The following is a 15899-nucleotide window of genomic DNA, read 5'->3' as shown; positions in this document are numbered from 1 at the left end:
GAGAGGAACTGACCTAGGTTAAAGGCATCAATCCTGCTGTTGCACTGAGACTGCCCCAGAAGGGGTTAGGACAGAGCAAGGAGACCACTGAGGAGGCAACCACCAATGCTCAGGTGAGACAGGTTGGTAACTCTCGATTCAGAGTGGAAGCAACCCAAGGAGGGAGAAGTAGTCCAAACTGAGTATGTTCTGAAGGCGAATTCAGAATTGTCGATGGATTGGATACAGGTTGTGAGAAGAGGCTAGGACATACGGATGACACTGAGGTTTTAGCCTGAGCAACTGGAAGGATATTATCACCAAAGACTGAACTGGGAAAGGCTGTTAGAAGTGGACTGGAGCAGGGATGGGTTAGATCAAGGCTTATGGTTTAGGGGCGCCTGGGTGACTCAATTGGGTAAGCGTCCAACTCATGATTTCAGCTCAGGTCTTCATCTCAGGGTCTAAGTTCAAACCCCACATTGGGCTCCACACCCAGCATGGAGCCTAGTTTAAAAAAAAAAAAAGTTATAAACATATCAGGTTTGAGGTGCCAAATAGACTGATAACATCTCTTAACATATCCTTAGCTTATTAAACACAGTAGCTTAAAATATATACAGTATTCATGAAAGGAAATTATACTTAGCATTTTTAATAGTTGTCATGATCATAGAAATATTTTTATTTTGATAAGATTTGGATTATTTTTCTCAAACAAATGTCCAAAGGAAAAATCTATTATTCAAAATATTGCCAGCCGTAGAAGAGAACTGACAAGTTGGCAGATATCTTTTCCAATGTTAAATTCACAAAAACAGGGGCAACTTGGAAATCAATCTGACTCTCAATCCAATTCATCTAAATCCCTGTGGGCTGCCAGGAGAATGCATGACTAATCAGCCACTATCATCAGGTGAACTTGCAACATAGTAGCAGCTCAAACAGCTACTGATGAAATGCTGCAGGCCACAATCCCTTTCTTTTCTCTCTCTCTCTCTGTAGCAGAAGCTGTTTCACAGCTACTGACTGTAGCTGGAATACTGGCATCTGCTCAAGGAGAAAATTCCAAATGATGCCATGTATTAGGTCCAGGGGGGATGGAGATATTCTTAAAAAGTACCCTGTGTTCTTAAGAGCATACCATTTAGTTGCTTGCAGTTGTGCATATCATTGCATGTAAAAAATTTTTTAAAAAGGCTGATTTTGGTAGGCACAGAGATCTGAATTTCAGAGGCCAGAATTTACCAGCTGAATGAACTTGGACAACTCACACAAAGCACATGAACTTTAAACCCCCACTTTTTAAAAACAAGAGCCATAATATAACCTTTAAATATAAATTAATGATAATTTAATTTATATTTATAAATATAAATTGATATGTTTATTAATTTATCAATAATTATTAATATTCAATAATATAATTATTAAATGTATTTTATTATAATCATAAATTAAATTGATAATTATTTTATTTTAATAGCTTTTGAATTATGTTTATTTATATATTGATTATATACTTATATATTTATTATTTATATATGTATCAATTGCTATAGTTAAAATTTTTATTATATTTATCAATTATGTATTTTACCAATTATATATTTATTATTATATTTATTGATCATCTATTAATTAGTATTTGTATTTATAATTTATAAGTTGTGGATTTATAATTAGAGTTTAATTTATATTAAATATAAAAACGTTTAAATAGAACTTTTTAAAAACAAGAGCCATAATATAACCCAGCTTCCTCGCTGTAAGAGATACAGTGTGCGAAAGTATGTTCTAAGCTGTTGAGGAGTGAATGTGTGTGTGTGTGTGTGTGTGTTTAGTACTAACGATCATAGTGCTTCCCATGTGCAGATATTCAAAAAATTAAAGAGTTGTATATAAGATGTGGAAGTCTTCCATTTGCTGAACATACACAGCTATTAAATTGAAGAGAACACATCTTCCAAACCTCAAGTCTTTTTAACACCAGATGTCAGTGAAATACCCCCAAATTATGAAGGTACAGTACAAACACTGACTTACCTTTTGATAAATGCTATTATGTATCTTGTACATTCCAATTTCTAATTGCATAAAAATATGAATATAAAATATAAAATACAGGCAGGGAAACCTTTTAAAGAACCCTCTACTATCCCGATAACCACTGCTATTATATTTGAGTTGTTCATACTTGACTATACTTGTATGTATGACACACACCACAATTATACTGCCTTAAAATCTCCTTTTTTGACTTAGTACTTGATGGATATCTCATTTTATTAAATACATTTCTGTACTTTGCATAAAATTGCATTGTATAGATATTGAAATTTCAGTAGCTATTTAGATTGCTTTTATTTTTTTTGCAAGTATAAACAATGTTGTGATAAGTAACTGTAGTTAATAATTGCATTTCTATATAAAAATGTAATTAATTCTTAGGGATTGATGATTTGAGGGATATGGATAGCCTAATTCTTCTCATTTTGCCACTAACATTTTATTACAAAATAGCACTGGTCAACAGATCAGCATTTTGAAGCCTCTAATTTAGGGCATTCTAATAAAATATAGATACATTTTAATTAAATATATAATAAAGTATATATAAATTTATATTCTCACTCTGTGGTATTCTCTCTCTTCCAATTGGGATAAATCAGATAACATAAATTTCTATAATAAACTCAACTGCTCAGAAACACTCACCAATCTGTAACAATAGGTAAATAAATGAGGTACAAATAGAACACACCATCCCTCTGCATAAAATAGAAGAATGGCTGTTTCCCTAGAAATCCCCTAACCATGAGTCAATGCATTCCTTCTTTCCTCTCTCTTGTTTTAGTAAAATAAGCTCCCTTATCTTTTAAGCTTTACTTCCTGAAATGATCAGCCCAACATGCTCCCTGGAGGAAGGCTGAAATATAAATTAAACAGCAGTACATGGAAAGAAATAACCGTCTTCTTTGAAAAATGTCACACTAAATTCTAATGAATTATTTAAAATACTTAGGATTCCTTATTTACATTTATCTTAGAAATCTTTCAAAATTTTGGGTGGCTCTTTAATTTCTCTCTCCCCATCACCCCCAAAAAAGGGTATTTGCCACAAATATTCGAGCAACTATTATGCCCCCAGGCACTTTACTAAGTACTTTTAATCTATCAATGAAGGAAAAAAGATCCCTGCCTTCAAAGAGCTTACATTTTAACTGGTAGAAACAATGAGCAATGAATATCTACTCAAATTTTATAACCTACCATTAGGTGATGAATGCTATAAAACAAAGTAGATGAGGATAAAGGGGTGAGAGTAGGGATGTAGGAAGAAGAGGAAGGATGCAGTATTAAAGATAGGGATTATGAGAGGCTTCCTTGAGAAGTTAATTTCCCAGCAAGATTTTAGGAGGTAAATTGATCTCCATGACCTAATCTTTCTGGACCCATTTTCCTTTCTTCTGTAAATCATTCATCTTTTTCCATCTTCAGGGGAAAGGAGAATTTACAGTGCAAAGGAGTAGGATGCAAAAGACTTAATTTCAGGCAATATGGTCAATGAAGCTACTAGAAAGGCTTTCTCAATGTGTCTCAATTCTCAATACTACTGTTCTTCTAGCTTCTGGACAAATTTGTATTTGCTCAGGCTTTATGCTATCAAATGGTTTAGCCTCTGGAAGGTGCAGAGATTATGGTAATAACCATCTCTCAGATACATCTTGAAAATATATATTTTTCGAGGGAAGTTTCAACAGGCACCCTTCTGACATTACACTCTTCCTTCACTCCTCTTGGAGGTGTTTGTTTTTTGTTTTGTTATGTTTTGTTTTTCACTAGCTACTTAAAACCACAGAGCGTGACCAGCAAAGAAAAACGGGGAAGTAAGCTAATATTCAGATTACATAAATGATTTCTATAATTCAGGTAACATTAGCTCACCTCATTCTCCATAGGTTTCTAGCTTTTTTTCTTAAAAGCAAAAGTAAAGGATGTGTCAAATATATATAGAACATTTCTAATAATATTTAAGGTTTATCTTCTTGACAGTTTCTTTTGTGCTTAAATTATCCAAATTCAGCCAAGTACATTAACCAAATTTTCTAGATTTTCAGAATATATCTTCTGAGAACTAACTTTGTTTAAATTGTTGCATACACAAAGCAAGTGTGTAATTCCCTGTTATTTAAATTATACTTAGTTTACATGTGAAAAAAAACCACAGGTTGCTCTGAGAAACAATTTTAAATTTTCTCAAAAATGAAAGATTTTGGACACGCTGTTTTTTCCCAGTAACTTTCAGATGACAGCATATATCATATGAAACCAGAAGTAAACTGGATTGGAATATATTCAATAGTGCTCATGTATCAAATGGCAACCAAGAGAACTATTATCATCTTATATCCGAGTTTGTGTTATTATATCCTGTTGCTTCCTGCTATATTAAATATCTCTTGGATTACCCAAAAGAATACAGCTTTTCCTTCTTTCCAAATAGTATCGCTTGCACTAGTTTGTGTTACCTTTACCTATATACTCAAGAACTGTATTTGGGCTAAGCATTACATCTTGCACTTGGTGCATTATTCGATAAAAGAAGTCAGCAGAAGGGAAGACATATTGAGAGATTTATTTTTAAAGTGGCTTAAATGAGGTTGGATGAAGTGGGAAAAAGAAAAAGGCACTTTCTTGAGTTAACAAGTAAACCTAGATGGAGAGAAACCCATCTGGTTTCATCTGCACCATAAGTCATAGTGTTTTCTCACACAGCACGCAAAAGCAGCAGCTAAGCTATTTCCATATGTGGTTGCGCTAAGCCTGGGCCAGTTCACCTCTCAATATTTCCGTTTCTTCATCTGTGAAATAAAGGAACAGCAGTACTTACCTGGAGTCCTGTTGGTTGGCAGATTTAGTCTACCTAATGGGCTTAGAATAGTGTTTCCCACCCACTAAATGCCCAATACAGCCAACCAGCAATAGTCTAGTTGTTGAAGAAGAGGAAGGAGGAGGGGCACGAGGAGGAAGAGCAAATGGCAAGTAGAGGAAGAGAAGGAAAGAAATGACAATCAAGTATTGGGAATTTGTATTCAGCATCAAAAGAGTTAAACTAAAGGTGCACTTAATTTGTTCATTTGATGGTAAATTCTCTTAATTCAAGTAGCCAAGAATAAACAAATCCTGTCTCCCCTAAGGACTTTTTTTTTTTAAGATTTTATTTATTTATTTAAGAAAGAGAGAGAGAGAGTATAAGAGGGAAGGTCAGAGGGAGAAGCAGACTCCCCATGGAGCTGGGAGCCCAATGCTGGACTCAATCCTGGGACTCTGAGATCATGACCTGAGCCGAAGGCAGCCGTTTAACCAACTGAACCACCAGGTACCCTTCCCTAAGGACTTTTAAAAAATAAAGACCAAGCTCTCACCTGAAGATGGAATAAGAAACCATCATATTCCATGTATTTGTGGCCACAATAAGTGTTTAAAAATTAAGTAGGAGTGCATGAACAATTTTCCTAGTAGCAATTTCCTACTTACTTTTCATGATGGCTAATTGTTGGGATTTAAATTCATCATTTATTTACACTAATTACCATTCCCCAAAAGAACAATAGGTATTTTTACGGTGATGTTCTGTGGTTTTGGCTTTTGAATTTTGCTTTCTTAATCATTGACGCCAAGCCCAAGTGCTGGAATAGAACACGTGCTCAATTAATGTAGGAATGTTTTAAAAGGCGTGAATGCATTAATTAAACCCATTTCCCTCACATGTTTCTAAACTCCCTACTAAAAATCAAATAATCAAACATGACTGGCAAAAGTGAGCAGTTTGTTTTCAAACTACTATTTAATTTTTATTTTTTATTTATTTTAAAGATCTTATTTATTTATTTGACACAGAGAGTAATCACAAAGAGAGAGAGCGGCAGGCAGAGGGAGAAGGAGAAGCAAGCTCCCCACCGAACAGGGAGCCCGATGCGGGATCAGTCCCAGGACGCTGGGATCATGACCTGAACCGAAGGCCAAGGCATAACAGACTGAGCCACCCAGGCACCCACTATTTAATTTTTAAAAACTAGGTACACGATTCGTCATAAATATCCATTTAGCATTTCTCATAACTCCATAATTGAGAGAATGTTTAACTGTGAAATGTGAATGTACAAAAAACGGAATTCATATTCTGACACTGAATTCCTGCTGTTATATACTTTTCAGAAAAGTTCAGTATACTAGAAGGTTCTGACTTTTCAGTACAGAGGTTTCCCGTAGAAGTATGAAAGCAGGTGTTCTGTGTTAGTAGACCCTGAATACAGGCATCTTAAAAATAAAGTCCCAAAACAGGGTCTGATCTCAGAAGGAAAAGGTCAGCACACATCAAACAATCAACCTGACCAATTATCTTTAAAAACCATTATCTCAGAACAAGTTTAATTCAAAGACAGAACGTAGATGTCATCTTGACAATATGCCCCAAGATGGTCTATTTCAGTGTACTGGAAGGACATCATAAATGCTGAGTTGTGTCCAACCGGTACTAAAATTAAAAGCACCCACTTATAAAACAGAGATAACTATATATAATACCTAGAAAGTTAAAAATTCACATTTTTTTTCTGAGTGCTTGTGAAGTATTAATTACCCCTCAATTTTCAGTAATGGGTTTCCAGTAAGTCTGAATCTGCAAAGGAGGAACTGGATTGAGGCAGCTGTAGAGGGGAGAAGCAAGGGGGAGAGACTGGCCCTTTAAATGCAGCGACACCAGCTTCCTGCTTGGAGTCTCTTTCATTTAATAAAGGTCCCTCCTTAAGCTGATGTGTCCACTCATCCAAGTACTGTAAACAGTAACAATAAATCCTGTCAAGAGTGACACAGACTGAAGCAAAGTGACATCACTCTAGATACATAATTGCATTTTTTTCTTGATACAGGTGGCCAGCCACAAGGGTCTCATCAGTAACTGCCTGAGTTCTGAGACACATCCATAAACATCTCCTGCGAACCATTTTCAGTAGCTTCATCAGACAAATGAATGCACTTAGATCTGTGTGTGTGCACTTCATCGTGAACTCACCTTGTGTGCCCTCTGAGTCACAGCTCTTCTAAAAATACATAGGTTGCTCAAAATTTCTGAGGCTCTGGTTTTCTTTAGCACATGTGCTAGTTGGTGGTGGATAAAAACCACCTCTAAAAATGTCACAGCCAAAATCACCTGTCTGTGTGCTTGAAAAGTCCAGGGAAACAAAAACAAAAATGAGTAGTGCTAATACACATTCAATTGCCCAGGCCTATGGTAAACTGGCTGCCTTGGGAAGGGTCAGAGGTCTTTCTCTTTAGAGGAAAGCACATAATAAGATCATTGCAAGCCTACCTCAGTTCAGGTTCTTGCTGTGATCATTAGATTAATAGCTGAGTGATTTGAAACAGGGTTTTAAAGTCCTGAAGCTTCAGTTCCCTTACTTACAAAATGAGGACAATGAAACAACTCTATTTTCTCTGGTGTTTGTGAGGACTAAGTGAGACAATGAGTATAAAGCACTTTTCAATCCTGGGGACTGTGACTGAGGAACCCTATGGTAAGTCTGTCTTCTATAAGAGCTGTTACATTCAAAACTGAATGACATGATGATCATTCTCATCAGGTTTTTAGATTTAATTTCACTATTACATATTACAAACACTTATCTACAGTTTATAACACTGACTTCAAACAGCACCATTATCTACCCATCTTTTAGACACCTGCTAAAGGATTCAGTCTTGTCCTGAATCTAGTTCAATAGCTGGTTTCTGGTATATGAAATTGGTCATTCAACAGTAGTGTTTTCTTTTTTTTTTTTTTTTTAAGATTATTTATTTATTTATTTATTTGAGAGAAAGAGAGAGAGAGAGCGAGCAAGAGAGAATGAGAGAGAGCAAGCAAGCATGAGAGGGGAGAAGTCAGAAGGAGAAGCAGACTCCCTGCCAAGCAGGGAGCCTGATGTGGGACTCGATCCTGAGACTCCAGGATCATGACCTGAGCTGAAGGCAGTTGCTTAACCAACGGAGCCACCCAGGTGTCCCTCAACAATAGTGTTCTCAATATTTTATTATATCCATACACATAGGGAGATGACACAAAAGAACTCTGACTCTTCCAGAGGAGATCCCATTATAAACGGCTCTATCTTCTGCTTTTGCTATTTAAAAAAAAAAAAAAAAAAAAAAAAAAAGAGTCAATTTCAACAGAGTTTATATTGTGTTAAATAGTGGTTATAAATGTCATCACTCTGACATAATAAATCGTGGTTACATAAAAAAAATCTGTGAATGTGCATGTGTTCTATTTTATATATATATATGTATAATATTTTATATAATATATTAAATATATATTTCATATATAGACACACACACATAATATATAAACATATACACACATACACATGGGGAAAAAGAGAGTGAACGAGAAGAAGAAAAAGACAACAATATACGAGGCTCTTTTCTAGGTAACTGTTAGAAAGGCTAGAAAGTACTAAGACAAAACAAACATTAATGAATAATAGAAATACGTAATTATAAACCCTGGTAGGTATTATGAAGAAAAACCACAGTTTCGGAGGTGAGAGAAACCTTCCTTTAGGAAGTCACATTTGTTTTGCCATCTCAAAGCTGAGACACATTTCCATTTCTGGGTGGGGGATGAGGAGGGAAGAGAAGGAAAATCTGCTAAGCACAGGTGTTCTCCTGATACATAAAATTCAAAGTCTTCAGGACTGAAAACTGGCCCACAAGGCTAGTGCACTGAGAGAAAGCAAGGTATGTGGACTGAAATGAAAGGTCCCCATGTTTGAGTGATCTGAAAATTGATCACAAAGCATTTCGATAAAGCAACAATTTAGTATTTCTTGATTTGACAAAAAATGGCAAGGAGATCAGAATACACAATGGATCTAAAACCACAGTAACAAAGAGGGATAAAAAATACTTCCAAATATTTGCCTTTTAACCTGGAATAGAGACTTCTTTAACCTCAGTATTTTTTGACAGAAAAATTTTTAAAAAAGGTGCTCCACTTTACTGGACAAAAAAAAAACAACATTTTCCCACTGTTTCCTCTTTAATGAACAATGAGGCAAAGAAGCAGATGGAAAAGCTGCAAGTACTCATGAGTTGTCACTCTCTGAACTGGGCCAGTTCTACTGATTTTTTAAGGCGTGTTTTCCTGTTAATGTCTACATGCTATCAACTCATAACTATTGCTTTCCAACACACTGAGGAGAAACATGTGCTCAAGTCCCTTATCCTGCAGAGAGGCAAGAGAGTGGAAAAGATGTTGTTCTTTGTGAACAGTAGCAATGTCTCGTTAACATTACCCATAGCTATGTCCAAACAGATCAAAAGGGAGAATACAGATTTTCTAATTTTTCCTCTGGCTCTGATGTTAATGAGCAAAGCTCTTTCTCTGAAATACCTAATTAAATAAAGTTTCTATGATTTTTTTTTCAATTCTCAAAACAAAGACCTAGCTTGATTTCAGGGGGATACTTCGAATCATCAAAGAAAAATCCTGAGATCAGGCTATGACCTATGTATCATGTTGCTCACCAGGCATGGTCCAGGTTCAGGGAGAGTCCTATGTGAAGAGCTCACTGGCAGATACGTGAAGGGGTTTACATATGGACATCTACTTCCTCCTGTAAGAATAACTTCAAATGCTAGTGAGCTTATCAACCAGCAGACTGTGCCTACCCCCTTCAGGCTAACTAGCAGGACTTCCTACAGAAAAAGGTCTTGATCCTAACAATTATAGAATTTACCTATTTTTATCTGTATATTATTTTTTTAATTTGGACTGAGGATGTTTCTGGGTATGACCTATGTTAATATGGTTTCATTTTTGTATGTGTATTACAATAGCTCCTATGTCTATCTTGAAAGAAGCATTTCTAACCTTTAGCACCAGAAGATCAGGATTGGAGTCCTGACCTTTTAGCTTCCTGTATATAATCCCTAGGACAGTCCTTTAACCTCTTGGAAACTCAGCTTTATCACCAAAAACAAACAAACAAGAAACAATATTGCACTCCCTTATATATAGAATCTACAAAGGACAAACTCAGAGAAACGGAAGTGGTAGCTACCTGGGGGTGGGGGTAGGCGAAATGGGGAGTTGTTGTGCAAAGGCTAAGATACCCAGTTATAAGATTAACAAGTTCATTATAACTAATAACATTGTATCATATACTTAAATGTTGCAAGAGAGTAGATCTTAAATGTTCTTACCACAAAAAGGAAATGGTAACTGCATGATGAAATGGTAGCTAGTACTATGGTAGCAATTGTTTCACACTTAATAAATGTATCTGATCAACACATCTTACACCTTAAACCTACACAATGTTATGTGTCAATTATATCTCAATAAAGCAGGAAAAAATTGACCTGGAAAAGTCTTTCAGAGTCCTGGAATCTAGTCCCCATCAGGCTCCTTGCTCAGCAGGAGCCTGCTCTCCCTCTGCCTGCTGTTCTCCCTGCCTGTGTGTCTGTTCTCTCTTGCTCTCTCTCTCTCTCTCACACTATCTCTCTCTCCCTGTAAAACAAGAAAATAAACTCTTTAAAAAATAAAATAAAATAAAATAAGGCAAAGCACAGTGCCTTATTTTGCTTGTTTTAATTTATTTTTTTAATAAAATGTATAGGAGGAGCATTTGCTACATTTTCAAACAATAAATAGGGATTAGGGGAGGGGGGACTAGAAAAATATAATGTCAGATTGATTCCAAAGTGGAACCAGCATCACGGAAGTAACAATCTTCCCATAATCTGCAGAATGGAGAGGGTGGGTGGAACAAGTCAGACACAGAAAACCCAGTCATGAGGCTGTTGGAGAAGCACAAAAGAAAGTGCTAGGAGCCAGAATGAAAGAAGAGGAGAGTCTAAGGGGCACTTCAAATTCAAAGAACTGGTACCAGTTGTACAGAACAGACAAAAGAGAAAAATCAGTGAACATGACCAGGAAGTTACTACTTATCCTAGAGTGATGAGGGAACATTTAGTCTCTGTACACCTCAATGAGCTACTATTGCTTAAAGGAGAACTTCCCATCTTTCAAAGGAGCTGGGGAAGAAAAAAGTCAAAAAATTTTGGTTCTAGAGTGAAATTAATAGCTACCATTTATTAAGCAGTTACTTTTCAAAAACCATGTTAAGCATTTTTGGACATTTTTCAACATGTTACAACAACTCTATACAACAGGAATTATGTTTTCCTTACTCCCAGAGGCTCAGAAAATTTAGGGAATTTGAAAAAGTCACATTACTAGCTTATAGCAAAGCACTTGCCTATATGAACCATAACAATTTGTGATTAGCATATTCAACAGATACATTAGTTTCAAAGCTGAAGATCAGCATGTTTCTATGCTTGAGTTATGAGCAGAAATCTTTCCACGTCTGAGTTATAGGCAGAACAAAACAAGAAAAAATAAGACAAAAATATCCTAACAACTCTTAAAAGAGTTAGTAGTATGGTAAGATTTTATTTAGAGGCAGGGAGTATATCTTACTTTTCTACCCTCAGTGTCTAAAACTACACTATGCTCATTAAAAGTAAGCTTAACTAGAGGGGCACCTGGGTAGCTCAGTCGGTTAAGCTATTGCCTTCAGCTCAGGTCATGATCCCAGGGTCCTGGGATCCAGTACCGCATTGGGCTCCTTGCTCAGTGGGGAGCGTGCTTCTCTCTGTCTCTGCCTGCCACTCTGCCTGCTTGTGCTCTTTCTATCTCTCTGACAAATAAATAAATACATCTTTAAAAAATTAAAAAAAAATAAAAGTAAGCTTAACTAGAGAATGAAAAAAGGAATAAATCAATGAAGGAAAAGGTACACTGCCCTGCTGTTGGTAAATCAGATAAAACCATGCTAAACATATATGAATTCTTTATTCAAGAAGGATGATTGATAACCTTCCAGAAGAATTTGCTCCAACACACACAGTTTGGAGCACACACAGTTGTGTGCTCCAAACACAACTAACAGTGTGATTACATCACTTTCAAATCTCATACTAAAATTTTGATCCAAATATTTATCTCGTACTTTTTAGTAAGAGAAAGAAGGGCTAAGCTATGTACTATACAGCACTATGGAGTTTCAAATCTATTTTTAATTTGTTCCTTGGCCTGCTCAACTCAAGGCAAAATAATTAGTTTTTAGGAAGGTACTGTGGGTTTTTTTTTTATAAACTTTATTCATGTTAGATTTTTTTTAATTTTTTGAATCTATTTTTATGTTTCAGGGAGGTTAAACCAATCTAAAATTGAATCCATTAATTTGATACAATGATTAATTTCACCAGGGATGGTGGAAGAATGACAGATATGATTAAATCAAGTAGTTAGGTGCTCTTCTAATATAAATAACCTGACTTCATGTCTTCTCTGAAATTACTGATTTATTTTTCATCACCTTTTGACCATGGCTTCTAAAAGGATCGTCTGAAAACTGAAAAGAAACCGACAAAACAAGATTTAAAGTAGATTCAGAGGTCTCTTTTTCTTTTTCATATGTATTGGTGGTTAGATCAGAGGTAATAAACTACAGCCCATGGTTTAAACCCAGCCCACTGCCCAGACTGTCTGGTCTGAGAGCAAAGAATCATTTTTACATTTTAGATGGTCACATTTTAACAGTTATGTCCATACCTACATAATATCCTCCATATTGACTTTTGACTGGCAGCACCTGGATTATTTACTATCTGGACTTTTAAGAGAATGTTTGCTGACCCTTAGTCTAGACATTTTTTTTTTTCTTAAAAGGAGGAATTTAAAGCCTCTGTGAAATGGTTATATTATTGGTAAGAGTGTAAGTGGATACAGAGTTTACAATGAAGCATTTTTGGCTCCTACCACTTAGCATTTGCTGCCTGGAATCTGTTACTTAGGGTTTTATTTGTCATTAAATGTTTGGCATCCTTTCTCATGAAGAATGGATGGCCATTTCCTACTAAACAAACAAAAAAAAAGTGTTATATTAAGTTTTATAAATATCAATTTACATAGTTTCTCACAGACCAAAAAAGGAAGATAGAGACATTTGGTGCTTACCGAGACCAAAAAAAAAAGAAAAATATTACACATTTAGTTTTTCATAAAAGATTAAAACAGAAAGTATATTGCATATTGAACCATTGGTCATGAAGGTCATGATCCTTCCTTCCTGGAGCAGAGGAGGAAATTGAAAGGAGGCATCAGAATCTTCCAAGAAGCATTTTCAAATTAAGCTCCTCCAAATTTTCCTCTCCTGCCCCTATGCAATGAACATCTATTTGCTGTGCTAAGGGAATGCTTTCCAAGGAGTGCAAAGTAACCCCTCAGGGGTACTGACTGGGTTGGGAACCAATGAGCTGCTTTAATCCCTCTCAACACAGAAAAATGAGCAATGTTCTCTATCCCAGATCGTCCATGGTACCCAAGAAAATAAGGGCTCCAACAAAAGGGACACTCAGGCAAAAAAGGATCAAAGTTAACACCTGCATTCCAACACTAGTTTAACTAAAATAGTATTCCCCTTGCTGGGGTACATAATTATTTTAGGGGTACATATAAAAAAAACTCATATGATTTGTTTCATTTTACCAGAAAAAAAGATTTTGAATGATTTAAGTTATTAAGACTTGAAAAGATTAAGACTTCTATTCAAAAATACTTAGAGATAAATTAATAAGTTAAACCAGATTGATGTTTAATTAAAAATTAATATGCTTTTTAAAAGTAGAATGTAACAACATTCTTAGCCTATTCTGACAGAGTTAAGTTCTCACACCAGTGGAATTTGAGTATTTTTTGGTATTTTGACCTTCTCTGGGGAAAATCTAGCCAATACAAACAAACCACTTGATAATTTAATTTTTGAAAATTTCTGATACATTTCTCTATAAAGTATAATTTTTCATCTTAGTATTTAACCATAATTTAAGTTGATAATGGGTGGCACATACACTCTAAATTTGGTTAAAACACATAATAACTATTTAGCCATAATAACTATCTTTTATTATGCTCTCAAAATTTCAGATTTATTGTCATAGCATATTCATCCAGAAATTTGGGGAATTTCTACATTACAGTTGAGAAAACATGTGGGAGATACACAGAATGTTTTCATAAATTCACAAAGTGGATTAAAGATAATCCCATACTTAAATTACACTGCCCAAAATCTTGCTTTTGATATCTGCCTTCTCTTTAACTCTAACAAGCAAAATAAAAATTATGAAGGTATTAATAAAGCAGACAGATTCAAATCCCAAAGTAAGCTTTAGTGCCTGAATGCTCATTTGATTCAATCCATAATTTCCAAATCCCCACTTCTTTTTATTATATGTAGCTATGTCCGGTGGGTAACATAAATGGCTCATGGAACATGAAACCAGGCTCAACGGTAGAGACCCAAGGAAGGGAAAGTCGCATTCTAGTGCTTAATATTTAAGCCTGGCCATCTCCATGGAAACAGACATTTAAAAGAAAACATTGTCATGTAACTGCATAATAAGACTTGTTAGAATTGATTGCCAACAATTGCAATGTATTTAGAAAAAAAAATTGCATGAAACACCACCTACTTGATAAAACAAACGAAATCAGTGAGGTCAGGAAATGAAAGTAAAGAATAACAACGCGCTCTCCTCAGTCCACCCAGGTAATCACTCCCTCTCCCTCCATTTCAATGTGACAGATTGTCATTCTCCTATGAAAACCCATATACATGGTTTTGGTGTAACTAGTTGGTTGTGCTATCTATACAAGTTCAATGCAAATTTCACCAGAGTAAGAGAAGAAAAAGAGAGAGAATTTCCTTAGACCGAAATGTTCAACCTGCCCGCGGAGAGGACCCATCATTCCAACAGGCTTTAAGTCTCAGGTGTCTGTCGTATTTCCGTCCACGTCCAAAGTCCTGCCAGTGCTAGACTAAAACTAAGATGCTCTCCTACAAAGGAGCCTTGTAGAAGCCAAAAAAAGGGGAGGGGTAGATTTTGAGAAAATGAAAGAAAAAAAATTCCAATTTTACTTTATTTCAAATGAGTAAATGCACTTGATTCAGTTGCTCAAGAAATCATCTCAAGAGAAGCGACGTTTAGCACACTAAAAAGGCTTAACTATTTTATGTGTCTGCGAGGTGTGTAAATTCTAAGCGACCCAAGGTTTCCTGTTTGTTTCTAAGGCCTCAGGCTCTTTGCACGTCGCGGAGGCCTTAGTGGTCCCCGGGGCCCCTTTCCGCGTGGGAGTCTCCCGGCTTGCAGAGGCTCAGAGTCGCCGCCCGGGCGCTGGCAGAGCGTTCCCACGCTCAGGCCGGGTCGGGAGGCCGCGGTGACCCCAGGGGCTCCTTCCCCTGTTTCGCCCTCAGGGCCCCGCCCTGGTCGCCCCTCCTCCCCGGGTCCCGGCTCCGGAGCGTGGGAGCGCAGCTGCAGCCTGGAGCGGCGGGCGGAGGCATCTCCAAGGATGCGCGCCCGAGACCCAGGCAGGAAGCGGAGGATGCAGTGAGGCGCGGGGGACATCGCGGGGGCCGCCCCGGGATGCCCCCCACCCCACCCCACCTCGCGCGCGCACACGCGCGCACACACACACACGCGCACGCACACGCAGCGCGCGTCGCCAGAGCGGGGCCCAAGCTAGAGGAGCCCGTCACTTACTTGATGTCTTCCCACACCTCTGGCCCGTAATTGCGGATCACCAGCAGCTCCAGCGCGTGATTCACAAATCCGTACTGCAGGGACAGGGGAAACCTGAGTGTCAGGGACCAGCGGTAGGTGAGAAGGGGCTCGGGGGCGAGGCAGCAGCATCAGCTGGTTTAACCTTGTCCCCTGCCCCCGGCTCCGCTCTGTTCGGGGTACTCGGTGCTGAAGACAGGCATCAGAGACGCCACACCTCCACC

The 15899-nt window shown here is 37.2% G+C and overlaps 1 protein-coding gene across 1 annotated transcript in view; it reads right to left on the bottom strand.

The window, feature by feature from the left end:
* Positions 1-15899, bottom strand: part of LOC111154115 (guanylate cyclase 1 soluble subunit beta) — a 47160-nt gene that overhangs the window by 30670 nt on the left and 591 nt on the right. Inside the window, exon 2 of the mRNA XM_022513514.1 lies at positions 15658-15731. Coding sequence (XP_022369222.1) covers positions 15658-15731 — 74 coding nt within the window. The remainder of the gene's footprint in view (positions 1-15657; positions 15732-15899) is intronic.

This window comes from Enhydra lutris, unplaced genomic scaffold (genome assembly GCF_002288905.1).
Source record: "Enhydra lutris kenyoni isolate GAN:26980312 unplaced genomic scaffold, ASM228890v2 scaffoldscaffold3, whole genome shotgun sequence".
NCBI lineage: Eukaryota > Metazoa > Chordata > Mammalia > Carnivora > Mustelidae > Enhydra > Enhydra lutris.
The sequence above is the reverse complement of the archived record's forward strand: the minus strand, read 5'-3'. Positions and strand labels throughout refer to the sequence as shown.